The 27,291-nt window shown below is 42.9% G+C and overlaps 2 protein-coding genes across 7 annotated transcripts in view; one reads left to right on the top strand and one right to left on the bottom strand.

Annotated features, from left to right (window-relative positions):
- Positions 1-1,383: 1,383 nt before the first annotated feature.
- Positions 1,384-24,360, bottom strand: kansl3 (KAT8 regulatory NSL complex subunit 3). Of its 6 annotated transcripts, none has more exons than XM_031570234.2 (22): positions 24,140-24,360; positions 22,760-23,040; positions 22,417-22,587; positions 22,042-22,132; positions 21,480-21,665; positions 20,919-21,050; positions 19,614-19,730; positions 18,945-19,046; positions 18,212-18,283; positions 17,995-18,069; positions 17,429-17,586; positions 17,085-17,148; positions 16,079-16,267; positions 15,151-15,307; positions 14,492-14,569; positions 13,692-13,868; positions 13,104-13,191; positions 12,557-12,666; positions 8,995-9,104; positions 6,994-7,189; positions 4,420-4,535; positions 1,384-3,199 (listed from the first exon to the last, which is right to left on the bottom strand). In XM_031570234.2, the coding sequence occupies exons 2-22, from the start codon at positions 22,969-22,971 to the stop codon at positions 3,197-3,199; spliced, it is 2,604 nt and encodes an 867-aa protein (XP_031426094.1). In that variant the 5' UTR covers positions 22,972-23,040; positions 24,140-24,360; the 3' UTR covers positions 1,384-3,196. The 6 variants fall into 6 exon arrangements, with proteins under 6 accessions (XP_031426094.1, XP_012685874.1, XP_012685875.1 ...); XM_012830420.3 differs by having other exon boundaries at positions 1,384-3,231; XM_012830421.3 differs by lacking the exon at positions 14,492-14,569 and having other exon boundaries at positions 1,384-3,231; positions 24,140-24,359.
- A 717-nt stretch (positions 24,361-25,077) lies between these two features.
- antxr1a (ANTXR cell adhesion molecule 1a) overlaps positions 25,078-27,291 on the top strand; it is a 36,696-nt gene continuing 34,482 nt past the window's right edge. Inside the window, exon 1 of the mRNA XM_031570237.2 lies at positions 25,078-25,969. Within this exon, the coding sequence (XP_031426097.1) occupies positions 25,815-25,969 (155 nt within the window). The 5' untranslated portion in view covers positions 25,078-25,814. The remainder of the gene's footprint in view (positions 25,970-27,291) is intronic.

Consider the following 27,291-nt stretch of genomic DNA (forward strand, 5'->3'; position numbering starts at 1 on the left):
AAGCTAAACATCTGAAATTTGGTATTCTTATACTTGGCCCCATTTGTTTACATTTCCTGAAGTGCCAGTGTTTGCTCCTCACCTGTTCACAATGCCTCTCTCCCCTGTTGAAGCGGTCAACTCCTTCAGTCTTTTGCCTCTCGGGGCGCTTAGCACATGCTCCTTGGACCCCGATGACCACTGCATGCAGCTATATTTATGAATTTATATAGCGGCATTAACAAAAGACATGTTCTCAAAGCGCTTTACAGAGCCCTCGACCTGAACCCCCTAGAGCAAGAACAAGACGACAGTAGAAAGGAAAAGCTCACTTACCACTATCTGTGTAAGACCTGAACTACAATCATTTTGTTAAATTATAAAGTCCTAAAGTTACACAAATGTCTAAATAGAACCTCAATGTGCGTCTTCTTTAGAGAAACTGAACATTGTCCTGTCTGATAATGGAATGGTTCACAAAAAGAAAATTCCAAGCAGTAGTATATGAAAAGTCCTTATGCAGTGGATTACAATAGTAATTGTAGTCTTCAGGGAAATCTGTTGTCATGTGCTGTAATATACATTTTTGACACATGGTCTTGTCTTATCCCAAGTTAGTCAGACTACAGTGAGGATATACATGTACACAATATGTATACACTCTGGCATTAAGCAGTGCAACTAGATAACAGTTTGAATTCATGAAGCATGCTTTTTGTGCCAATAGTTTGAAGAAGTAGATATAACTTGAATGGAACTTTTTTCTTTTTGATATTTCCTCTCTCTTGATAGATAATGAGCACTGTTCTGTCTGGCATTAGACAACATAATAAGATAACAATTTGAATGAAGCATGCCTTCTGTACCAAATAGCTTAAAGGGGTAGCTAGGTTTCACCATTACTTAAACCTGATGGATGCACACTTATCCTTAAATACTTCAATACACATAACTGAGCATCCATTTAGCCTCATTCAAATGTAATGAGCCGTGTTGACATTTTATGTCACTTGCTGTGCTTCAATTAGAGGGTATTAAAGTTATCAAGGACTCAAACCACTCAACCCTGAAACCAGCACTATGTTGTCGTTTTTTTGTCGTTCTAATAAACATTATAATCCTCATACAGATGACCCTTCTCCAAAGCAAATGGATGAGAACAGGAAGTGTCTGTGCAATTAAACACCGGCCTCTCAGCCCAGTCCGGTTTCCTCAGTACGTCACTAAATAATATTCGGTGTGTATTTATACCCAAAAAACAATATAGAGTTCCAGAGCAGTCAGTGTACATCTGTCTGAATCTAGTTGAAAATACATTTCTTCACTGCAGTTTATGTAAATAAATATGAAGTAAAAAAAATGCAAGCCTATTCACAAGTTATTTGAAGATAATACTCAACTGGATTTGAATCTTTAAAATATTTTTTTTATTGCCAATTTCACATGTTTTGCAGTGAACACAGTTAATAACATGAACATAAATCCTTGTGCATTCAACTGCAATATTCATAACACTTGCTTTTATTACTGTCTCTTGAGGCCCAAACAAACAAACAAAAACATGACACTAAGCAGAGTGGTAAATTAATTCTGTGGAAAGATACAAAGCCAGCACAAGGCTTAACCTGTGGTATACAAATCGAACTCGCAGAGGGGACACAGAGTGACAGTGGAGGGTTTAGCCATCACTGTGCCCTCAGTATTTTGTGATGTGTTTGCAGGTGGATTTTTGTTTTAGAATTTTGCAACAACAGAAAAACTAATTAGAGCATGAAGTGTTATGTTCCCACGGCTTATTATGCAGCCTGACAGCTACATGCATTATTAATGTGTAGAGTGGGTTGTTTGATTATGTTGCGATTGTATAGTGGTGAGCATAGCCCGAAGCATTTCTGCCCTTTCAAATCCAATGCATACTTTGCGATTGTAAGACATAAGAGTACAGCCCAAAGCATTTCTGGCCTTTAAAGTCCAATACAGACTTTGTATGACGATCAAATACGTGTATTTACTTTTAACTTTCAGAGCTAATTAAGACTGCACCTGTTTTCTTAAAAAAAAATCAGAATGCGCTGTTGTAAGAACTAATGCAATAAAAAGGTTATTTGACACTCAAATCTTTAACGCATCCACTTGATCAACTAACTAAATTTAATTCTTTGATCTTTACTGCTGTATAGGTGGATTTTAATTTGAAGTTGTGTGTCACTGAAGTCGAACCATCATATTAATGATACAATTTAAGCATAAGCAGGCTGTTTCATAACTAGACAGGCTGTTTCATAAGTAGACTTGCCAGGTCATTGTGACAAAAAGCATTTAAGTCCAACTAGCAATAAAAACACAAAAATACAGAATGGTTATTTGGATTATTTGTCATGTAACAGGGTATTCCAAACTATTCATACAGAGGCACTTTGAAGGTCAACACATGGTAACTGGTGTCAGGGGACATGCGACTGATTCGCAGAAAAGTTCACAAGGCCAAGATGAGCTAGCAATGTGCCTTTCAAAACTTTGCTTCGATTCAAGCTCAACACCCTTAATTCCTTCAATAATTGATTCCTTTAACCTTCAGCAGGTGGGTCAGTAGCAGTGACTTAATGCAAGCGTCAACGTACCATCTCCTTTGCCTTGGGGTTTCAACTGAAGTAAATAAGATAACCCTACACATAGAGTAGAACAATAGAACCCACCAAAGATTTCACATTGATTAGTCAAGTTTTAGTCAACACAGTAGAACACGAAATTAAATGCATGGTAACGAGAGTCATACAGTGCAACAGCAAAAGGTCTTGCATTCAAAAGGCTTACATACAAAAAAAATGTCACTGTTATCAGAGGCACGACGTAAAGCTTCCTCTTCGTGGCGCCCTTAGAGGTGTTAGCATGGTAAAGCATACTTTATAAGCTAGGTCAAAAGAGCCAGCCTCAGGACCAACCGGCCTTTCTTTGGGTCTTGAGATAAACAGCAAGGAGCAGCGGCAAGATGCCCCCCACCCCAGTATCCAGTGTGATAACTTCGGGAGAACGTCTTAGTGGAAGGTCAAACACGGCCCGCTTATATGCCAATGCTAGCAACAGACTTGGCAGATGAACAGCCATCCCTGGTCTCTCGTCTTTTAGCTGGTCCTATGAGATGATCCAATGCGCTGACCTTGGTCACTGTAGATTGCGCGTCAGCGTTAGTGGACACAGGCTTTAAAGCTTGTGTTCGTCACTGCAGAGGAACAGAGTGATCAGCTGGCTAGGCTGAAAATAACAGCAAGGACAGGTGTTAAAAGAAAAGTAATTACTTCAACGTTTTCCATGGTGGTTTTACCATGAGGTTTATACCATTAACATGACAGACATTGATCACTGGAAGCTGAAGATACAGTAGGCAGTCGTTCTAATCCCTGCGTTTAAATGTACAAATAGGAAACAATTTATCACAAGAAATGACAAGCATAAACCCTCTCGGGATTAGTCGACAGCTTTTTGAAGTCATTTTCAAGATGGTCTAGACGTCCCACTCAGTGCCTCTGTTTGACTGTTTGATAATGCCCACTACATTATTGTTCTGTCACAATGCTCCTTTAACAAGTTCCAATCAACTGCAGGAACACCTGGACAGGCACGGTATGGATGTCTTCAAAAACAAATGGCTTTTTATGATTCTGTGGGATTCTGCCAGACTTCCGAGTTTAAAAAAAGACATGAAAAACGTTGCAGTGTGTCCACCATGGCTCTGAAACAAGGCAACACTTTTAATATTGAAAACCACAGCTACAGCATTGATTCAGAGCGAGGGAGATAAGCGTGTCGTCAGACTCACAGGAGTAATTAACACAATAATTACAGGCTCATTATCTCTCTTCCTCAGCACCACCGTAACCATGGCAGCAAGTCTGACGCCCATCAATTGTAAATTGATTTAGACAGAGTGGGGAAAAGAAAAAAAAATGGCTCGAGAGGCGTCAACACAGAGGCTCTACCCACTCTAGGTAACTTTCAAAACATCACTGAAGGGTTTGACATTTGATAGATGGGCAATGTCATCTCTGACCCGGTCCCATCCATGTGGATGGCAGATATGATCAATTTGATTTTCAAATTCCACTTGACAGCTTGGTGGCAAGTCTGGCCTTCTTCTTTGATCATTCTTGTTGTTGATTGTCTTCATACGCAAGAACCTTCAGTCTCTTCTTTCACACAAAAATCAGTTATGTTAACACCAAACCACTTATTCAGGGATTGTTTTCCCAAAAGTGGTGTTGAGACACTACAAACTTCAAATGATGGAGAGACAATCATTTTCAATACTCTCTCGGTCCTAGTTACCACAGTGGTTGCTCAGCAACGCTTTCAGGAAACACAGCCCTAAAGTTAGGTACTGTATGGAGTGAAGGTGTGTGTGTGTTTGTGGTGGTGGTGGTGTGGGGTGGTGGTGGTACCCACCTTGTTGGTAGGGGGTCTGGCTGGGGGTGGGATGGCTGCCACCTGGCCGAAAGGAGCCACTCTGCTGGGCTGGCCTCGAAGCGTCACGGTGATGGTGGTGGGGGCCTTCAACCCAGCTGCCAACACAGAGGGTTTAGGGATTACACCAGTAAACACAACTGGTATCGTAGCACTACTGTTCTGTTCTGTTCAGGCCTTGGGCTCTGTAAAGCACTTTGAGACAATATCTACTGTTAGTGGCACTATATGAATCAATAAAATAAAATTGAACTGTACGACTACACAAGACACTAAATACACACTAAAATTATCCACATATCCACATTATCGACCTGTGAAACATGGACTGTCAGCAACCAAATGTAAATGGGAGTACAGGCGATGAAATAGGTCTTGTGGAGTATCTTCACAGAGAAGCATCTCAAATGGCAACACATGGCATTTAGGTTCCTTTGATCCATCCATCTTTAAAGATTCAATAGGCAGAATTCCCCACTTCCTGTAGTGAAGAGCCACAGGGAGTGGCCTTCTCGCCCAGTTATGAGACGTAAAAAGCAACTACTGTGTTTCTATGAATTCATATTAATATATATATATATATATATATATATATATATATATTCACTCCAAGATCAAATGTGAAAATGCTGTACTTTGCCTCTCTATGTCATGAGGTACAGAGATTTTGTAAGGGCAATGCAGACCCACTAGACTCTCATTAAATTACTTAATTTGAAACCTTCTTTCGATCATGATGCTAAGCTGCCTATATAGCTCCTAAATATGTTTTAAAACATGGTTATTTTTGTAAAATAAGATGGATCTCTGATGTTATGCATCTCATATGGATACTGTATTGCCTGTGTGAAACATCAAGTTTCTGTTCACTTCTTCACTTCCCTTAAGAGTTAGAATGTAAGTGCGCAGAGGTGATTATGTAAGACTATGCAACGTGTAGCGAACTATTTTTTCTTAGCAGAAATCACGAAATGGCAACAAAATCATTAAAGAGGTGTTTTGGAGGAATGTCATTTATCATTTTGGCAAGTAACCGTATAAGCGGGATAATGTATAGTCTGGCGGTCATTATCAAAAAATAAATCCCTTCAGGACGAAACAAGACCTGTCCGTCCCGTCGGGATTTATTTTTCGATAATGACCGCCGGACTATACATTATCCCTTACTTATGCAACGTGTAGGGTAGCATAGGAAGCTTATTTTATGATAACATCAGAGGCCCAAATCAAACCACTGGATGATTAAAGCACATTCGTAACCAAGAGTACTTAAATGGAACTACAATGCATAGTGCAGCTTATGAGAAACCACTGACAGAAGTAGTTTGACAAATTTTTTGGCAGTAGTTTTTCCTGAAATACAGTATTATTATTATTATTATTATTATTATTATTATCTTAATGCCCAGGGAATATAACTTTACCTACAGTTGTGTTGTTTAGCCTCAATGTTTGGACTCTGATCATTTCAACACACTTCACTCCTTGCATTTCATTTCCTATCAATGATCTCAAAAAACCCCAATGACAATTGAAGGGGAGATGGGTCAAAACAGCTTTGACTGTCAAAAGAAAAAATAACTGAATGCATTGATTCTTTTGCAGCTTTTATTGCAGTGAAACAAAAAGTGAAAATGTTAAGGGACATTTTGGTTAATCAGTGCCCTCATCTTTTCCATGCTCTTTTCAACCTCAATGTATCACTGTCTGTGTGTTTGGTGGACGTGGGGACAAAATTAACACTTGCTTAGTGTTGGTCATTCTTTTCTGAAAGAAAGAAAAAACCCTGCAGTAGAAAAGATGTTCCATTTAAGTTCTCCATGCCCCACACATTTACACAAAGAATAAGAAAAACTAAAAGAAACAAAATAAAAAAACATTGAGAAAGCAACAGAAGATGGACATTTCATAAGCAGCTTTCCAAAACTTCAGTTGGAATCAAACTAACAAGATGTTCAAGTCACAAACTAGAGCTGAAGATGGAACATGTGACATTTCAAAAGCCTTTGTGACACTTTCAACAAATTACAGAGGGGTCAACAACACGCAAATGAACCAAACTTGGGGGGGGGAGAGAAAAAAAGAGATACGAAAAAAAAAAAGGCTGTCAGATCAACAACATTCTCTGGAGACATGTCATTCGGACAGGGGGACAGCTCAGACACACACCTTTTTTTGGCCACAGCCCTATCAGAACACTAACTATGATACAGACTTGGAAGATTCATCGCAACACTTCTTGTGATACAAATGTACACATCCTATCATGCTACTGTTCCACCCAATCATGGACTTCCACTACACACCCGTCTTGACGCCTCCTCAACGCCCTCCAAGAATGATCTAATCACATGTGGCCAGAGGCTGGACTGGAGGCCTTCTACTCTAGCCATGCCTGCACACCCCCGGTCCGGCCCACTGAGCCCTTCATATGGGGGGGGGGGTCTGTGTGTGTATGTGGGCGGGAAACCAGAGGCGTGGGGTGGGCGCACCACCATCTCACCCCACACTTCCCTCAGCGTGGCCGCCGCTGTTTGGCTGAGGAGCGGGACGTACCGGCGGCCTGGTTGGAGACCTGCGCCAGGCCTGGCAGGCTACTCGCCAGCTTGGCTAGGCCGCCGTTGGTGAGGAGCTGGTGGATGGCCGTGGTTTTGCTGACCCCGGTGCCCGTGGAGACCACGGGGACCGCCCGTACCAGGGTGCCACTGCCCGCGCCCAGCGGGCCCAGGACCTGGGCCTTTCCGCCGGTGACCTGAGGCGAGGGAGGAAGAAGGAAGGACACGCATATACTTGAGACGCAGCATAGTTTCACATTAGGAGTTAGAAGCAACTATACAATTACACGTTTACCTTTGTGAGTGCACTCGATATTTTGTCCTTGAAAATTGCACGAATACCTCCATCCCAATAGATGCACCCCAAAATTCTCCAAAAAGTCTTTGTAGGAAACAGTGGCTGATTGGGAGAGTTCACTCATTGCTTCGATGCATTAACCCATAACTTAGACTCAATGTGAAATCTGTACGTATGAAGTACTGACATTGGAAATTTCAGCAACCAAGCAATCATTTCTTCAGCATTCAAAGGGTGTTCTAACAATCAAATTGTTGTCAATTTATTGTGGTTTTAACAAAGGCAGTTAAGGGTGATTGGAAGACAGGCAAGAAAATACTTTTCATCACAACCAGCTAAGACTTACAATCGACTGAACAGCGTTACAAAAAAAGCTGAATGGTTAAAAAACATTTTGAAAAAGAGACACACACACCACACAAATTGGGTTGACAATTGTAAACCATTTCAGAAAAACAGTCCAGGTCGTTGGCTGTCTGGCTTGCTTCAGTTTTAAGTGGAGTGGGCATTGTGAAGGGAACAAAGAGCGGGCGGTTTGCGTGCAGGGACTAAAAGGCCCCCTGACGCACATCCTACACTTTCCCTCTACTTGTTTGTCTTTTTCCCCCTGAGCCTGCACACTCTCTTGGGATAACAGAGGGGGGGGGGGGGGGGGGTCATTTCTAAAACCATACAAAGAGAAGGGAATAGGGAAAATAAATAAACTGTCCTTGCTCCAAGGCAGTGGTTCTCAACCTCTTCATCAACTAGGCCACAGTCCTTAAATCAGACTTGGGTCAGGACTGTACTAGGGAAAATCAGAGTAGGCTACGTGATATAGATTTAGCTGTTATACTATATTGTTATATCCCTTCTTATTTAAATTTCCATTCTTAACAGCTTTTGCCGTTTTTTGTTTCATCTGCAGCCAAGCTCTATGTGAGATAGACGCCATATCAAGATGCCTCTGATTAGATCATGTGTAACAGCCAGCGTCAAAACAATCTTGTATCTCTCCTGCCCTCTCTCAGAGCAGTAGTTGTTGCAGGTATAAAATGATAAAAATGAAGATAGCATACAAAATTAGATTTTTTTTTTACTGACAGCTGGGAAGAATGATAGGCGATTGAGGCTTTGGCTTTGAAATGCGCTGAATACTGAGTGAGACGACAGGAGGACAATCACAATCAATTAAAGTCCCCATTCTTTTTTTTTTTTTTATCTAGGGAGGTATCTAAATTTGAGTACAGCGGCAACGTAATGTCTTTCATTTCAAGCTTTCATAATTTGTCGCCTCTGAGAAACGGATTCAGCTTCAGAGAGCACTCTAGCATAATTGCAGGTCTCTGAAACATGAGAAACTGGATCCCATAATAAGGAACACAATTCTGTTGCCATCATTACTCGACAACTCAGAACTGTATTGGCAACACCATACAGGCTTCTGCATGTAATTTATTTCCAAAATGTCAGACAGGTTACTAGCTATAGCTTGCCCAATTATATCAAATAAAATATATATTTTAAATATATAAATATAACCATATAGTTTTTGTAATTTATATGAATTGCTGCTGCAACACAACTGCAATTGTTCCTTTGGGGGACCAATAAAGGACTCTACCTGTCTACCTACAGGCTCGTGCATGGTCATGGTCATGGTCTGCAGGTTGAGAACCGCTGCCGATTTGTGCTAGGATCAGGTGCTGTGCTAGAGAGAACTACCTGTGTGCCACTGGCCACACTGGCCGCCGTGGAGGGGAGGCTGGGAGACTTGGTCACAATCTCCTGCAGACTGAAACTCAGGCCCTGGAGCAGACTACTGGCAGAGGGAGCTACACAGTGAGGTAAAACAGAGTATGTGACAGTAAGTAAACAACTACGGAGAGTTCTGCATCTTAACAACCCCTACCACAACACTTCTTTCCCTTTACACTAGATTTACACTTCTAGACTTCTGGCATGCTATAGAACCTTGAGTGGTTCCATGAGATAAATAGGGTTTTACTTTTGGCCGTGGCCAGCAGGGTTGTGCCGAGCTAATTTGCATTTCCATTACAAGTTGAACGGCGCCAAAATTGCATGGCGCCCACTTTGGACCTTCTCCTGAACAGAACCAAACCGCGGCGGGTCCGCATCCAAACCCACCGAATGACAAAGATGCTATTCAGCACTTGCCTGCGATTGTGTGTCTGTATTTTTGTATATCAAGTCACGGATGAAGCAGATCTGATTAAAAGGTTATCTGGAAAGTATTCCAGATTGAATACTGTATTTTCCCGACTATTAACCACATCGCATACAATCCACATTACAGTAATTTATGTAATTTTACAAAATAAACCCGTTTATTGACCACACCCGTGTATAAACCGCAGTTTGTTCAACGTTATGTCATTGTGTCACGTAAATCTAAATGCCATGTTGTTGTCGTGAGAGCGCTTCTAGCCATTTAAAGTTGTATGAAGTCAAGCCAAAATATTACACTCCCACACAATTATAGGCTACCTCATTCCCATTCAGAGTGAAAACCATTTATTTAGTGGTATGGTATTGTGTGGGAATGGACGCTAAATGTTTAAGTCAAATCATGAATCGATCCCCGGGCGACCTACTGTAAACGACAATCTTCTGACACGCTTGCAGTGGGAATCGCAACCCTTGACGTGTTCGAGAGGCACAAGGGAAGGAGGGGGAGGGGGGTTTGATATCAGAATAACCCCCTTTCTCCATTGGTGTCCCATTACTTTCTCAGGATTGTTTAATGTGAGGCCATTTAACATCATCTGCAAGTGGTTGTGATCACTTTGAGCCCAAGACGGCCTTTTATTGGAGAGCTGATTTTGAGAAAGGAAACTTTGCTTCAGGCTATGCAGCAAACGGTTTCTTGGTTGGTATGACTGTCTAGTTGCTATGCTAACTAATGAAACTTTAAATAACCTTGAACGGTTTAAATGGCAGAGTATCATTTGCATTAAATGATAGATAGTTATACTATACGGTTATATCCCTTCTTATTTAGGATTCCATTCTTAACAGCTTTTGCTGTATTTCGTTTCATCTGCAGCCAAGCCTATGTGAGATAGACGCCATATCAAGAGGCCTGATTAGATCATGTGTAGCAGCCAGCGTCAAAACAGACTAGAGATAGCTAGGTCAACTGGCATGAGATGTCCTCTGTTTGACAATTCACCCTCAGTAGCATTCTGTTTAAAACAGTCAGGTGGAAATGCACGACACCCGTTAGTATATCGTTATGGAAATGTGAAAGAAAATTTGCTATCCATCCCAAGCGGTTTTTACCTGATACCTTAATGGGATTTGTATGTGTAAGGGGGAGAGCCAGAAACCCACTCACGCTTTACCTGGCAGATTAACTGTGCGTGTTACCAACTTTGAGGCGAAAAAGAATGCATTCTCGTTTATGCCAGACCCGATTATTAACCGCAGGGCTGCAGAAATCTCGCAAAATCAATGTATAAAGAGTTGAAAAATACGGTAGTAACGATAGTAAATGGTAAATTGCCCGTCAGCATTTCTACCACAGTGAGTGTGTTTAGGCAGACCTTGAATTAACAAAATGCAGGTACTCACATTGTGACAGGTGGTATAAACTCGACACATTCCATGGTTTAACAACATTGGACCTCATTCTGAAAAAATGTTTAAGTGTCTTCCTAAATGTCTTCTTACGAACTTCATAAGACCAACCCTAAGAAAGATCCCCGCCCGATTCATGAATGCGTGGAAATGTGTTCTTAAACCGCCAAATTGCTCCCCCGAAATACGGAATGCCGCCGATTATTAAATTGAACGCGCGTTCTCGTTCACCTGAATTTACATACATTCTGCCATCTCCTTATAAGGGCATGCAACCACAGGACCGTGTGCACACAGAATCCACAGGCAACGCGAAAGCAACTTGAGACTGATCAAAATCATGTCACTTGTTGATCTTGATAGGGCCTATCTATATTATGTAGGCCTATATGATATATTTTAGTTATGATATTCACATGTTTATTTACAGAATGTAGATGTTTCCATTCTATTCCACTATGGTTATATCCACGCAATTGAGTTTAGTGCTTATGTATTTATTCACTGCCATTTGCAGTGTTCGTGTAGTGCTTTTATTTATTTTAGGACATTACGATGCCTCGTAGAATCATGACTATAAATGTAAAATGTAATTGTTAATGATACAAATATTCTCGTATTTACTACCATTATTATTATAATTATTTAAATGCCAGGATGTCTGTAGAATTGATGTGAACGCAATCACCAATGATTTCTCTAAAATGCAGCCCTTAAGAAGATGGGCGCACTCCAACCTGGCTGATTTTAAATCCTGTTCTTAGCTAAGACCGAACCCCAGATGAGAATCCATTCAGGAATGCCAGAATTGTCCCGGGAACTTCGTAAGTGGAGTTAAGAAGGCAGCCCCACATAGAATTAGGAACAGTTAACATTAATGCGAAAACATTAAGCAGGGATTTGGGCTTAGAAATAATGGAATCAAGTTTACCCAAGCAACCTCCATTTGCGTGTGCCGAATGTTTCCTTTGTGAGGTAATGTTATACATACCTAAATACACGTATGGCAACTGGGGTACAAACAGAGGACACTAACGTTACGCATTGTGTCGTGGAGTTCTTTGCCTCCACTTCGTCTATTATTTTTTTGTATGTCAGGACACCTTGGCAACCTTTATCCTATATTTAGACACACCGAAGTATGGAAATGCAAATCGAGGCTGGGCTTGGTCGACGGGGCTAAGCTGAGGGAAGCTGCACCAAACGACGCCATTAATATGGAAAAACATCACAGGTTTGTCGTCAGGTAACAGTTTAAGAAGCAAAAATCCACTTAACAAAGATGGCTGAACTTTGAAAATGCTCAGTAGACCATGCAGATTACGATCTTCCCAAGTGAGAAGGAGGCTTAAAGGTACAGTCCATGATTGTGGTAAAAGATTGTTGATACTGGAGCGCAACAGCCAATCAAATTACACCCCTCCCTTCCGTGCTCCTGAAGCAACGTGTTGGATGGCTGGCACAGTGTATGGCTTGGTCCGAGCCACTGTGTTTCCCCATTTACAGTCAGGTTTGTGTACAAACGCCGGAGACCTTTTGAAACGCACAGGGGAAAAAATGGACAGCTAGAGGGCCGTGAGGAGCAATTTGCTGGATTTGACAAAAACGAGTATTGGATTAGAATCGCGGACTGCACCTTTAAGAGAATACGTGGCTGGAAACATAGGGGGGAATCACAGCGAGTTACCCTGGCTGGTGGTGGGAGCAGCGGCCTGGACAGATGAGGACGAGCAGCTCTGGATGTTGTGGAAACTGGAGCTGGAGCTCAGGGCGGCGGAAACTTCAGCCAGACCAGACCTGCAGACAACACACAGGAAGCCCTTGTCTAAGAAACCTGTTCTGGGCCACAAGCTGCAGCCTTTACATGGCCTTTTCTCTGCTGGCCTACGAAACTTAATAAAACACAGCAGTGCTAAGGCGCCATTGTTAGTGCTCACTGTAAACAGTGAGCACAGTGCAGACAGTCCAAAGAGATTCATCGACCTTTAATAGAAGATGCTGAGTCAAATGCCTGGTCAACACATTTTTAAAGCAGAGCAATGGGCAGCGTGAATAAATATCCTGCTACACCAACCAGGCAAACTGGAATCAACTGAGACCTGAACGGTCTCTCTGTCTGTGTGTGTGTGTGTGTGTGTGTGTGTGTGTGTGTGTGTGTGTGTGTGTGTGTGTGTGTGTTCGTGTGGGTGTGTGTTCGTGTGTGTGTGTACGCTAAATGCAGCAGACACTGTTACCTTTGTGCGGTGAGCAGGCCAGAGAGTTCCTTTGCTCCCGACACTCCCTGCCCCATGGTTACGGTGAGCGGTTTGACCGACGAGCCCACTACAATCAGGAGGAAACGGGGTCAGTCGCTGAGAGGCTGAAAAGTTGCCCTGGCACTTTCCTTCAGGAAATTTTCCATGCACTCAGGAAAAACCCCTGGTCTCAAATGTAGCATGGAAATTCAGGGGAGCCATTTCACCGCTCACATATTTGCTTATTCACCAACGAACTAAGAGTTCACCAGGGCAGTGGACTAAAGTCATTTTTAATGTTCCGTCCCCCACACTGCACTTGGACAGGTGAGAGAGCGGAGATGGTCAAATTTAAGCTCAGTGGTTAAAAATACAATAGTACTATTTTAGCTCTGTCCAAAGTTAACACAGAGCCAGCTTCTATATAATTGATTAGGTGTAGCCCTTGAGTTCCAGGATGAACAGCAATTGCTAAACCGTAAACTTTAAATACTGAGGGACTTTATCGCCTGGAGTTTGGACATTCCTTTCGCCCTTCTGCACATACACAGCTCCCCCCCCCCCTCCCACAGCCCCGCCTCGCCTCACCTTCCTGAGCCGAACTGATGGCCGCACTCCCCGCGTCGCCATGGGACACAATGGTGACTTTGATCTTGGCCCTCTTGGAGGCTTTGGTGGGCGTGGGGCTGGGTGTCTGCCTCCGCTTCAGATGCAGACGGAGGTCGTCTCGATCCAAACTCTCCGACTGCTCACTAGACACGGGGACTGGGGGGGAAGAGTGAAAGGGACGGGTTAAACAGATTTCAATCATTTTGGAAATACATTTTATGATGTTTTGGTGATTTTATGAGGTCCCATTTTGCGTTTCTTCACACTAGGCAGTAGTTTTAGTGAGTTTGTACAAGCAGAAGGTGTAACATCTTTGTTTAGTTGTTTCTGTTTCAAACCAGCCAACATCCAACAATGACGAAATACATTTTTTTTTTTTTTAAAGACAAAGCCCTCCCTTGAAAAGCATAAACCCTTTACTCATGAATGCATATATCAAATCAAAAGACAATTTTCAACTACATTTACCTAATACGACCTCACTGTGCTCCATGACAAGCAGGTTTACATGACAAAAAAACTACAGTCACAAGACGATAAATGATTTAGTGAGCGAAATGGAATGGAGACGGAAGACACACCAACCCAAGTGAGATACAATGGAAAATAACTCCATCTGATAACATTTCTCAGACACACCAGAGAGGTGTGTTATGACTTGATCACCATTTGTGTGTGTGTGTGTGTGTGTGTGTGTGTGTGTGTAAAGTAGTAGAAGCAAAAGGCAGAAAAGCTGAGAGACAGGAGAAGGAGAGAAGGCAAAGGCAAGAGATACTCACCGAAGAGACAGGAGGGGGTGCCAGGAGGAAGGCTTTTCCTCACAAGCATGTTTTGTTTCATAAAAGCAGCAAACTGAGCTGGAGAGAATGGAACACATTGAGAGAGAACGAGTGAAACGAAGAAGAAAGGAAGGAAGGAAGGAGGGAAAGAAGAACAGAGAGCAGAAGGAGAAAAAGAAAAAAAAGGGGGGGTGTGTGGGGTTGGGAGACATGAGAGGACGGTAAAGAAAATAAAAATAAAAAGAGAGAATTCACACACAGATCCGGTCTTTTAACAGGACCTTGGGTGTCAAACAGTCTGCACTGCTTCCACCTTCACGACCACTGAACAGCCCACGCACAGCACTTAACAAAGCCTCCTTCCATACATCAGCACACGCATTCACACACCGCCTGTGTGGTCTCACACTCTTTGCTGAGAGTGCAGAGAGAGTGTGTGTGTGTGTGTGTGTGTGTGTGTGTGTGTGCACAGGGGAACGTTGCATGTGTGTGCGCACACAGGGGTACGTTGCATGTGTGTGCGCGCACAGGGGAACGTTGCATGTGTGTGTGCACAGGGGTGTGTGGTTGTGCTGAGATGCACAGATGTGTCTAAGCACATAAATGCCATGTGTGGCAATGTGTCTGTGTGTGTGTGGTGGGGGGGCATGCTGTGGTACCTTGTGCCTGCTTGTGTGTGAGCACCGTCCCGGAGCGCTGCATGTGGGTCTTCAGCAACTGGGTGGCCGTGATCAGGCTGGACTTCTGGGCCGGGGACAGGCCTGTGGTCTTGGGCTTGGGGCTGGAGGTGGGGCTGCTGCAAACACTGGACATGTCCTGAGAAGAAGGAAGCACAAGGGTCAGAGGGCGTAATCACTGCTGATCTTAAAGCAGGGGCACAAGTAGAGAGACACATTAAACTACTACTCCAGAGAGAGGGAGGGATTCAGATTTAGAATGAACAAGGAAGGTACTATCTGCATTGGAGATGTATGTTACAACCCAGCTTAAGGCAGGAACACAAGAGGAGGACATGCTTTTAACTCAAGGATTCATTAAAGAAGCTTAAAGAATGAAAGCATCAAAAATCATGAAGAATGCTAAATTGTCAGTAGGAAATGGTCAGTTGTGCAATGTTGTGCAGTGTAAAACTAACAAAAACATTGTAGAGGAGTACACCCGTCTCTCCCTCCCTTCCCAAGTTCAGACCTGGCTGAGGTTGGCACGGGTGAGGCAGATTTAAGACGACAAGCTGAGAGGAACCCCGTTAAAGGGAAACACAGCAAGAAGCAAAAAAACCCATTGGCTGTCACAATGTATGAGACTTCGTATAAAAACATCAATGATCATACATTTGGCAATAACAGACAAGCCCATTGGCTGTCACAATGTATGAGACTTTGGTGTGGCATACATGAGGTAATAACAGAAGGTGAAAGCAGAAGCACCAATGACAGCATTCATTTAAAAAACATGTTATTCAGATTGATGTGCATGCAAGTGAGCACAGAACCCAGGGAATTAATTAAATCGTAGTCTCCTCTCCCCTGCCCGTGGGTCCAGCTTAACAAGTGGTACGGGTGAGGTAACTTCCTGAGCATAACTGACCTCTGAGCCGGAGGGCGAGATGGGCACTCGCACAGATGGGGAGGAAGGGCGGGTGCGCTCCAGGTCAAAGGGCAGTTCGCGGCGTGGCCTCTTCTTCTTCTCTGTGTCGAGGTCCCGCATCTCCCCGGAGCCGTGACCGTGACCATCGGCTCGCGTCAGGACGCCCGTCAGGAAGTCTGCAATCTCATCCTGAAGCAGAGACACACACCTTAAAGGTCACGCAATTCTGTAGAAAGATTGGTGACATTTGCTCAACAGCCAATGATATTACATCCCTCCCTTCCAGGCTCCTGAAGCAACAATTTGATTGGCTGGAATAGCATCACTCTGTCTGAGCCACTTTGTTTATTTCCCATTTACAGAGACAGGACTGTACTGTACAGCAACAACTATTTTTTGAGCGCACACACACCAAACAAAATGGTACAGGACCATTAGGAGCAATTCACTGACTTTGATAAAAAAGTATATTTGATTACAATCACAGGCTGCACTTTCAAACAAACTGTGTGCAGATATTTGCCGAATGTTTTTATAGGAAACTAGTTATCATTTTTAATAACATTTTCAAATCAATGTCAATGGTATATGGCCATGTGAAGAACAGATACACCCATGTCTTTCCCACATGTAAGAAAAGCCTTCACAGCATGACATCGCCAAAAAGATCACCAAAAGACACCAGTTAGCATGTTAGCAAGCTTATCTCAGTGCCAGCTGGGTTGCTAGTGGTGATTGCAAGGTTTCTGCATGCCTTTCAGATAGTTAAATAGCTAATTCTACATCAAAATTCCTTTACATTTTTCTGTTTAATATATTTGTAAGAAATACCCGAGACATGAAATGTACCGCATAACTGTGACTGCCCACAAATATTCACTATTACAAACATTACAACTCAACTTCACCACCTAGTGGAGCCTTAGTGCAATTTATGAACTTGTGCTTTGAAGTTAAGATGAGCTAACAGGATAAAATTGCAGGACAAACATTTTCATAAACAAACCTGAATGCATCGATCCACCATGGTCTGAGTCAGCCCTTCCGTCTTCATCTTTGTTGAGTTGATCCTACCCAGAGAGAAAAGCACATAACACTTACACTAAACATTGGACTACACAAACAGCCACTTAATGTTACACTGCTACCATGGCATAGGTCACTTTTTCAGGAATTAAGACCTAATAGTACAACAATTAATAGAACAATAAAATACACCAAAACAACTTGGCTTATTAACACTTACTGTAGAGGCTCTATAAAGATGATAACATGTAAAGCCTCGCCCAGCCTTCTACAAAACAGACTGAGAAATGACGTGTTGTATGAGGGGCAGGCTGGGGGACTCACCTGAGGTTGTCGTCGGCTCCCCCGACCACCACCATGCTGTTGTCGGCGCGAATCTTCTCGCGGAACTCCTCCATGGACTCCGTGCCGCACTGCAGGGCATTCTGGCCCACTACAAACAGCACTGGGGTCTTCATGTCCAGCAGAGGGTCATCCACGTCCTGGGGAAACCAGACAAAAGGAAAAACATGACAATCGGGCCACATTATTAAAAGCCTGGACAAAGTTCCTGGGCTGCAGGTATGGACGCTTTTCACACATTGTATAGAACTAGAACTCCGACAAAAGTGAAAATGTATCAAATCTGGGCGGTTCTAGAATGACAGTGACTTCTTTGCCTTTACTGACAAAATAGAACTTCAGCAAAAATACAGTAATTGTGATTCTTGAGATGTTTTCAACATGCCAAAGGACATTCCAAACCAAAAATAAATCTGTGGCTAAATTCATTTGGGCTAATGTTAACCTTGTGCTGCTACAGGGTCAAATCTAACCCCTAATTGTTCATTTTGGTATGCAAAACATGTCAGGCCCAAGGCCCTTTTGCCAAGCCTGTTCACAGATCTTACCCCTCTGGGACCGTTGACTGTTTGCAGTGGGAATCCAAGGCACACCACAGCAGTCAGATACTCCATCAGCGACACCTGGTGGAGAGAGAAAACAACCTAGGTTATGGTAGTAGTCAGGCGCTCACTCAACAAAGCCTGCAGATAGACTGGACTGGACTGGACTGGACTGGACTGTTCAACTACAAATGCTAAGCAGGAAGTCATCATTGGAGCTTACGTGGGTGGCGATGAGGGCTCCTACACTCCACCCCACCAGTATGATAGGCTTGTGAGGAAAATGGCTGTGAACCTGGAATTAATGCAAATGAAATGAAGAAAGAATCAAATGTCAGGAAATCACTGAGAGGAAAAGGAATATATCTATACACCTTTTACTTGCTTTAAAAGGTGGAGTCCGCGATTCTGGTGAAAGGTTGTTGATATTCCAGCTCAACAACTAATCAAATTACACCCCTTCCTTCTGTGCTCCTATGGCTCAGTCAAAGCCACTTTGTTTGTTTGTTTCCCACTTAAAGAGTCAGACAGTCTAGACAGCTAGAGAACTGTGAGGAGCAATTTGCTAAATTTGACACAAGGTGTATTGGATTAGAATTGCGGATGGCACCCTTAACTACACTAATCATACTGATAATGGCACAATACAACCACAGAATGTTTTCTGCAACTACCGAGGGAAAAGGTGCCAAGAATGCATTATATGGTGTTCTGGCAATTCTGACAAATCACACGTTTTTTTTTTCTTCCCAACAACAGTGATTTAAGGTTTGTTTATGCTCAACGTTAAATACGTATACGGGCGGAGCCTTCTATCCATACTCTACATTCACTTCATCCGTATCTGTATCTGTGCACATTCTCTGAAAGCTAACGGATATGGACGAAATGGAGCAGCACCATTGGAAATCATGGGGGCAATGTAGCCAATAGTTCAAGCAAAACCAGATGCTTACCTCCATGACCTTGCCTCTGACGGCGCCGATCATATGCTCCAGACACTGGGTGATGCCGATGTTTGCTCCGCTGCTCACAACATGGGTGTTTATGGGGATGACCTGTTACACACAAACACATGAACACTGAATCATCCATTATACCAGAACCCCTCAGACTAACCCCTCACACCAACCCCTCACACTATCTCCTTAGACTTCCCCAGATACACTTAACATTTAAGCAGCAGGAATCAATGTTATTGCACAATGCACATCCTCGCCAATGACCTATGGAAGACTTCGCTTTTAAACTAATGGATAATGATGTAATGATGAGGATAATGATGTAAGTCTTCAGGCATGATAATGAAAAGGCAAATAAAAAATCTGAACAAAAGAAGCAATATGCACAGATGGCAAAATATAATTAGGAAATTCTGCTTATTAGCCTTTTAAATTACATCATTACTGTGGGTATTGCACCATGTTCATGTATATGAAATCTAGGCCTACCACACTTTCAAGAAGAGCCTGTGTGTGCCTATAAATGAGTAGACTGTAATGGTAGCCATTATGGACAGTTTTACATAAAGACACACGTCCATAAAATAACCTTCACTTGGAGAAATACGAGAATACTTTGCTATTTAATTTTCAATGCAATATCGGCAGTGAACCGAGGCCAACCTTGCCCAGACAGGAAAGCTGGGACTGCCAGAAGCGCATTCTGCGTGAGGTAGGGAAGGCTGGGTGTGTTGGCCCTGATGGTGCAATCAGGATCAGAGGGGATCCAGGAAGTTTACTCTGGAAAACAAGAAATAACAAACAGATGAGCATCTGCACATCGCAATCAATTACCCTCTGTCATTTCCGCTGTTGTGTCCCGGTTTCCCTCCGACAAATCAACTCCAGTCCTATATAAGAGCACTGACTTAAAGTACACAAGCACTTATGCACAGTTGTTTGAGGCACGCACTACAACTGTAGCACAGAAAAAGGCATAGAGAGTGTGTGTTTACTAGCATGAAATGGGAAACGGAATCACATCAATGAGTTATTTCAGTGCTAAAACATTCTACTGATAAACACAATCATTCATCACAGTTTCACATTCATGCAAAGGAGTGTTCAGGACCTTGCCAGATTGCTCACCGACTCTGGCCTACAGAACCACACCAATGAAATATATTCATCCTCTAACCCTACAGACAAATATACCATCTCTATCTATTTACATTTCATAGCACATTTTACTCAGGACAAAGAGGAACTACAATGGTTCAAAAATGCTTGCTCATAATCTGGACTACTGTGAGCTGCCCTTTTTTCTAATGGCAGCTGCTAGTGCAATAATTCTAAGAATTAGTAGAATTCTAAGAAAGAATTTCTAACACCTGTCATTAGCGTAACACAGAACAATGAGATCTCGAGACAGCTTGCCCACTGACAGTGTATACAAGTGCTGTTAATTTACAAGCAAGCCTCCAACGCAAGAAAATTGCGCCTCTCATGGCAGACACTACAGTAGCGAAGCTGGCACAAGTGCCTGAAAAGACATCCCTAGTCGCAGCTAATCTAGAGCGGGTCCAATCCATCAAGTCCCTCTTGTGTGTAGTAGACACAAGCACATTTTCCAATGACCTCAGCAGATCACTCAACTAAATGCATAAACAAAGAGATCAATACTTAGCCGAATGTGCAGACAATCCGTTACACTAAGCAGTCAAGAGCATATTCCCATGCCTGAATTGAACCAAGAGATCCAATAAATCCACAAATTAAAAATCAAGCTGACAAATGAATGAGGACTAACACGCACTTTTGAAGCCCATTCGATTACTGTTTACTAGCATAAGGATAAGCACTCCACTTCACCGTTCGATCAAATTACAATGCATTTCAAGGATGCTTTATGGGTAAACCACTTAGAATCTGAAGAGGATGATGCAATTTGCCACATGTGATATGATGCGTGTGCTAAAGGGGGCTTACTGGCTTATTGTGGGACAGCACCCCCACTGCTGGGTCCCAGGGGCGCTTAAGCAGAAGGGAGAGTGCCTCAGCCCCGGCCGCCCCCGTCTTCACCGAGGAGGTCAGCAGCATCCGGTCGATGAGAGAGGGCACCTGGGCGGGGAGAGAAAGGGCAGACTGACTTCAGGAGCTGAGATAAAGTACCCTAGCTAATACAGCAGTCTACTGGGGTCTGAATGAACAGATGTCAAACTAATGAAGAAAGACAAAGTAATTAAGCACAAAGTACACTTGGATTATGGGTATTTTATGTCTTGTGGCATAATGTTAGCAACAGAAAAAGATGTTCTTTCATGTTTCTCTTGAGTGCATCATAACTACTATCCCTGACATTTGGGTCAGAAGTTCCTCTAATGATGCCACAGATGGAAGATGTGCACTGTTGTCACGGAGAGGTCACATCTCTTGTGCAAGTCAAACATCATACATCTGTAAAACGGTAGTCATGTAGTGCAATGGCGTATTGTTGCATTGAGTATTCCACTGTTCCGTCTCTGACGAACAGAGGGCTTCCTTCCTCACCTTGCTCTTGAGGGTCTGCAACACGTCCAGGTAGGCGGCCAGCATGGCCAGGCTGAGGGACTCCACCAGGGTGCTGTGCAGCCACTGGGTCAGCTTTGTGTCCCAGCTGACGCTGGCCAGCGCGTGGCGCACCTTCCTCGCACACTTGTCCACGGCGATCCTCCTCAGCACGGGTTCGTTGCAGGCCTGTGGAGGTGCAGTGGAGTCAATGTCATTGGAGGAGCCATGGTGACATTTCTGTCCCAGTCCATGTTGTGCAGAGAGCAGATTTAGTCTAGACTGGGTGCATCAAGGTGGCTGATAGAAAATACTAGGGTTGGCAAGTAGGCAGAAAGTAAAAGCAAAACAACTAACAGGTTTGGATCGACCTGTATTTTTTTATGCAAGCTGCTTTTGCTGTGAAATGCAACCATGTGGCTACTGACTTATGCTCATTAACAAATCCTAATACATTGGCACAGCACACAAATATTTTAGCTATTTTGTCCTGAATTACTAAGAAGCTTCACAAAAGAGAAGGAGCTTTCCTAAAAATCTCACAAATCGATCACAGTGAACTCACACTCTCATTGGCCAGACGGCCAAGTCGCTCTACATGCAGAGCCTTCAGCACCCTGTTGAAGAGCTTATTCTGGGCCATTGACCACCCAGTCCTCAAAGGAGAAACACAATACAGGGTCAAATCACATGTACAGCATGCATTTATATTCAAACACTATTCTGCTCACGTAAGCTGGAAAATCGTTGACTTTGAGGGTCTGTTTAACAAGGTTTCTTTAATATTAGGTTTTGATCCCACATGCACACTGCACCATGACTCAACTAGTCATGACATTACATTGGAATAGACCTCCATAAAGCTCAAAAGGGAGAACTGACACCAACCATTAGTGTAGAGTAATGCCAACCTAAGGAGTGTGAACCCAATGCCACTTACTTGTTGATGTGCTCCTCCCAGTCATCGGGTGGCGGGGGTCCATCAGCAACAGTACGGGCGAAGAGAACATGCCGCTCACACTCGTTCATCACACCCCGTGCCTTCTCATTGTCATAGAGGGGCATCGCAGTGGGTGTGACCGTCTCCACGTCCACTGATATATCAGACTCACTGCAAAGAAGGTATGCATCATTAAAGGTCAAACAATACATCTAGCCAAAAGGCATCCTACCAAACAGTTTCAAATACAAACACACACACACTACGTGAATCATTAACTATGAACTTTACAGGTTCATATTAATCTATGAAGAAGCAAAATGGCTTTAAGATCCACACTCACACAGTGGCTTCAGTCTGTCGCCGAGGTGTGACGAACAGCATCCGAGTGGGACGGGCACTGCTGGCATCTGGATGCGCATTCCATGGCTTGGCATAACTATGGTCCAGGAACACCAGGTCCAACTCTCGTTCATGGACGGACAACTGGAATAATAGGGAGGTGCCCATCCTCCTCGCCGAGGTTTGATAGTCCCTGTCGCCAGCTCGGTACATCGTCCGCTAGGGCCACAACTGGGCCCAAATGGTCCCGAATGGAGGGAAGTCCCTCTGCGCGAGCATGAGCTGTAGCGTTACAAACAGAGGGATTGTCTTTATCAATCAAATTCAGAAGTAATATCGCAAGAAATGTTACAGCGATATGTCAACATAGCTAGCTTTGTCAATTGCAGAAATCACAGTGTGACAACCCCAAGTTATCCTTGACACAAAATACACTCTTTCACGTTGAACCCTGAAAACATCATTCCACGTTGACTCACATTTGACTGTAATGATTACCGTATTTTGTGCTGAAATAATGTAAATGAAAACCGGTCAACTCAGGTGCCCAATTTTAATGTTGTTTAACAGCTCGCTGGCTAACTGACAATTTATTCGAGATTTATTGTTAGGGATGGTTAAACAAACTGGTTCTGCGTATGGCGGTATCTATCGATAATGGTGTCGCAAACAACCTGGCCAAACAGCTCATTAACAGGACGACCCGTTGTTTGCTAAAACGCTACCAGACGTTCATGTTATTAAGGCATACAGCTAACGTTACCTATCTATCTGACTGACAATAATATTAGCCACGACTTTACGGACACAAAAACTAAATATGTTAGATAATAAAGACGTTAGCATCAACTTTACCCAGAATAGAATGTTAATCATAGAGGTAACTGTTAACGTTAGAGACGTCTTAAAGAAACACTAACCTTACCTAACTTGGATGGCTCTAATTTGCTCATTGGACAACAATATTCGCTTTCTAAGAGGTTAACTTCCATGATTTAGGAATTATGTAATTCAATATATTATGTTACGATTCCTAGCTAGGTTAGGGGAATATTACTGAATGGGCGTTGCTGCAATGCCTCACCACCCTTCCAATGTTAATGTTACGCAGCGTACAACGTTGGCTAGTTAGCAGGTTCAAGTCACTGACTCGTGAACTGGTCAGCATAGACCTAGCCAACATGGCCTTACGCAAGAAACAAAACGGATCCCGCCAACATAAAGTGAAAACACCCACAACGTTAACCAAGCCTGGCTAACCATTTTACGTTGAATTGCAATCTCACTAAGATCAGCTAATGAACTAGATAACGTTAGCTAGCTAGCAAGCTAATGTTAACGACGCTTGTCCAACCTACTTTTGGCAAGCTCAGTGACTTACTTTTTCTTTCAGCGCTCAAAATGGCCTCTGTGTCATTTCCATCTGAAATATGTTCTTGTGAAAGTAATCCTGAATAGGCTGTTTTGGTAATTTCATGTGCTTCAGTATTGGATTTTAAAATTCAATCCCGCGGTTGTAATGGCAATGATGGCCGACTTCCTTTTGTTTCACAAACGCGCCACAGATGTCTCTCCAGTGGTAAAACACGGACTGGAGTCAGCTACTTCGCTAGAAAGGGGTGGGCTATGTCGTGTGGAAAACCCGGACCAGTATTTCGTACTCGAACGAGACATTCCCGCCAGTCTGGTAGAACCGTGAGAGACTTCAAATTGGCAACCCTGTTTTGTAGTGTCAAACTAAATTTACTAAAACAAAGGCCTATGTTAGACCTGTCTCCAACCAAACAGCGTTACGTCCCTGCAGATTTTTAAAAAAAATAAACCCCAACAATCATCGATAAAGGCCTACATTATTGAAAACAGACAATACAGTATGTTAGGATAGATTACTGTTCATTGGCAGGAATAGTGCATATCGCGGTCCAAGGCACTGTTTCCCCATTTGCAGAGCCAGGACAGCTAATCAACAATAGCCTTCCTAATTCCTCTGTCATTGGCCTACATCTGAAACCGCACTAATCAAATCCATGTTCGATCTTGTGAGATGGACAGGTGAAGTCACTCTTGCGTTGATGTGTTAGATTTAAGATTTTAACATGACTTTTGACAAGAAATATATTTTGACATTCTTTTAAAAGTGTTTATTTGGCTAGTAAAATTTGCAACTGTTCTCTGCTCGTTAAATATTTCCACTTTCTCCCAATTGTTACTTTTTCAGATTCCATTATTAGCCTGTAGCTAGGTCATATTTGATTCAAATGCTATACTGGAAAAAACTAGTCTACTACACATGTTGAGAAATGTTAGTACAATAAAGCCCATGTCCATCGAAAAAGGGAAATACTTTCACAATTCCTTCCTTTTTTTTTCTTTTGTTATTCTAATTCATTCCATGTATGTAGGTCTCCCCTTGCTTTGTAATAACATCCACCATTAGAGGGTGCTATAGCAATAATGATTCAAATGTCACCCTGATTGATTTTTTTCCTCTCCATTTTTCCCCTTCACCAAAAGGGGGAGAGGGAAAACAGAGACAGAGAGTTGGAGTTGAGAGACTGTTGGACACACTCACAATAGCTTAGCTTTCTAGGAAGCTGTCTGGATCACATATACACACACACACGCACACTCTATCATCCACTCATCTGCAAACAGAGGACTCAAAGTGTGTCTGACAGCAGAAGTTTGTTTCAGGATCACATAGCTGTGTGGGGGGAGTACATGAGTACATATGTGCATGCTCGGATGACGCACAGTGACTTGGGCTAACTTGTGAATCTACTGAATTAGCCAATCCAGATTGGACATACGGACTGGACAGTGGATGTTTCAGCTGACTGCAAGGCTTTGGCTGCAACGAGGAATACTCTTCTGCACCCAAGAGAGAAAGAGGGGGGAACAGAGAGAGAGAGAGAGAGAGAGAGAGAGAGAGAGAGAGTGAGTGAGAGTGAGAGAGGGGAGAAGGGAATTCAATAGACTCACTTTGTTTTGTTCAGATGATTCCTTTTTGATCTCTCTGATTTTTGTCTGCTGTCACTCCTTTGAGAACTGGGATCATGTCTGCAACTGACAGCAAAGGAATATGCACGGCATTTTTGCTGGGATCTCTACTGGTGGTGGCAACAAGTGGGAATGCCGGTCACGACCAGGACAGCGAGCTCACACAACCATCCTGCTACGGCGGCTTTGACCTCTACTTTGTCTTGGATAAGTGAGTCTATCATGCAATCTCTTTTATTCTCTAAACAGTTCACCATTCTCCCCTTTTCCTTAGGAGTTTCATAAGCCTTACCCTTGCCAACTTCACTGAGTGATGACATTGAATTTGGTGGAGACCTTTATTGTGAGGCTTAAAGCACCATGATATTGATCTGTCTGTCAGGTTCCGTGTACATTTATACTTGCCATTTGCATGCCATAGGAAATGTGAGGATGCTGGGGAGTATGAATACAAGCTGCATCTCTACACTACAGTGCATTTTATGCTAGCAGGCTATGCCATACCTCCCTTGTGACTACAGTCAGCTTTCATGAACTTAGTTTTCACTTGGTGCAGACTGCCAAACTTCCTGAAATACGTTTCATTTGCGCACACTTTGATAATTAAGCCATGCTGAATTGCATCACTGTCTAGTATTAAATTACCATAGAGTTGTGATAATTTACTATTGTTGCTGATGGGGAAATGCCCTGTTGAATGTCTGCAATATATGACAATGTGTGCAGCTTATAGGCATTAGTTCTGTCCACAGCCATCAGTGTGCTGCTAAATTTGCCAGCTCAGATTTTCTTTGGGAAAGATGTTTCTGTGTCATGGTTTCATGTCTTTGCTGCCCCCTAGTGGGGTTGTGAGAAATGGTCCTTAGTGCATTGTCAAAACAGGAGAAACGTGTGTCAACACCATTGCTTAGTGGTTATGGTCCTCACAGGAGGACACTTACTCTTTTTTTGGTGCTTGGTAAACAGGGGTTGCAAATAGAAGTTGATGTGTTTAACTTTTCCCATGGTAGGGGTCTGTGTTCAGCTGGTCCATCAAGCTCTGGTTTGCTAGTCACATGCTTTGTTTTCCCCACCAGAGTTGGCACGCAGAGGATTAAACAAAAACATAGACACGCTGGTTCCAAATGGGGTCAGTGGCACAGATGGAGAATGAGTTACCAGTGGTTGCTTAAAGCTCACCACAGTAATGTCTTATTTACCTCAGGAGTGCTGTCCTCGGATATGTGGGCTGCTTTTATCATTTGGATTAAACCCCCAGTTACAAATATGATTTTTTTTCTTTCCAAAATGTGGGAAAATAACAGTAAAATTCTACAGGCAGGTACAAAATATGACAGATAGAAATGAAAAAGCAATGTTTGAAGTTACCAAGTGTGAAAAATTGTTAGTGACTGTACAAAATTAGCCCATACGTCTCTTGTTAGCATTTAAGGAGACAAGCATGATTAAAGATTTAAAAGTGAAGAGAGCACAAATTCTCCACAGGTTTCAGTTTCTAAAAGTATTTACACAAGGGAGGTTTGGAAGGTTGTG

Source organism: Clupea harengus, chromosome 7, assembly GCF_900700415.2.
Source record: "Clupea harengus chromosome 7, Ch_v2.0.2, whole genome shotgun sequence".
NCBI lineage: Eukaryota > Metazoa > Chordata > Actinopteri > Clupeiformes > Clupeidae > Clupea > Clupea harengus.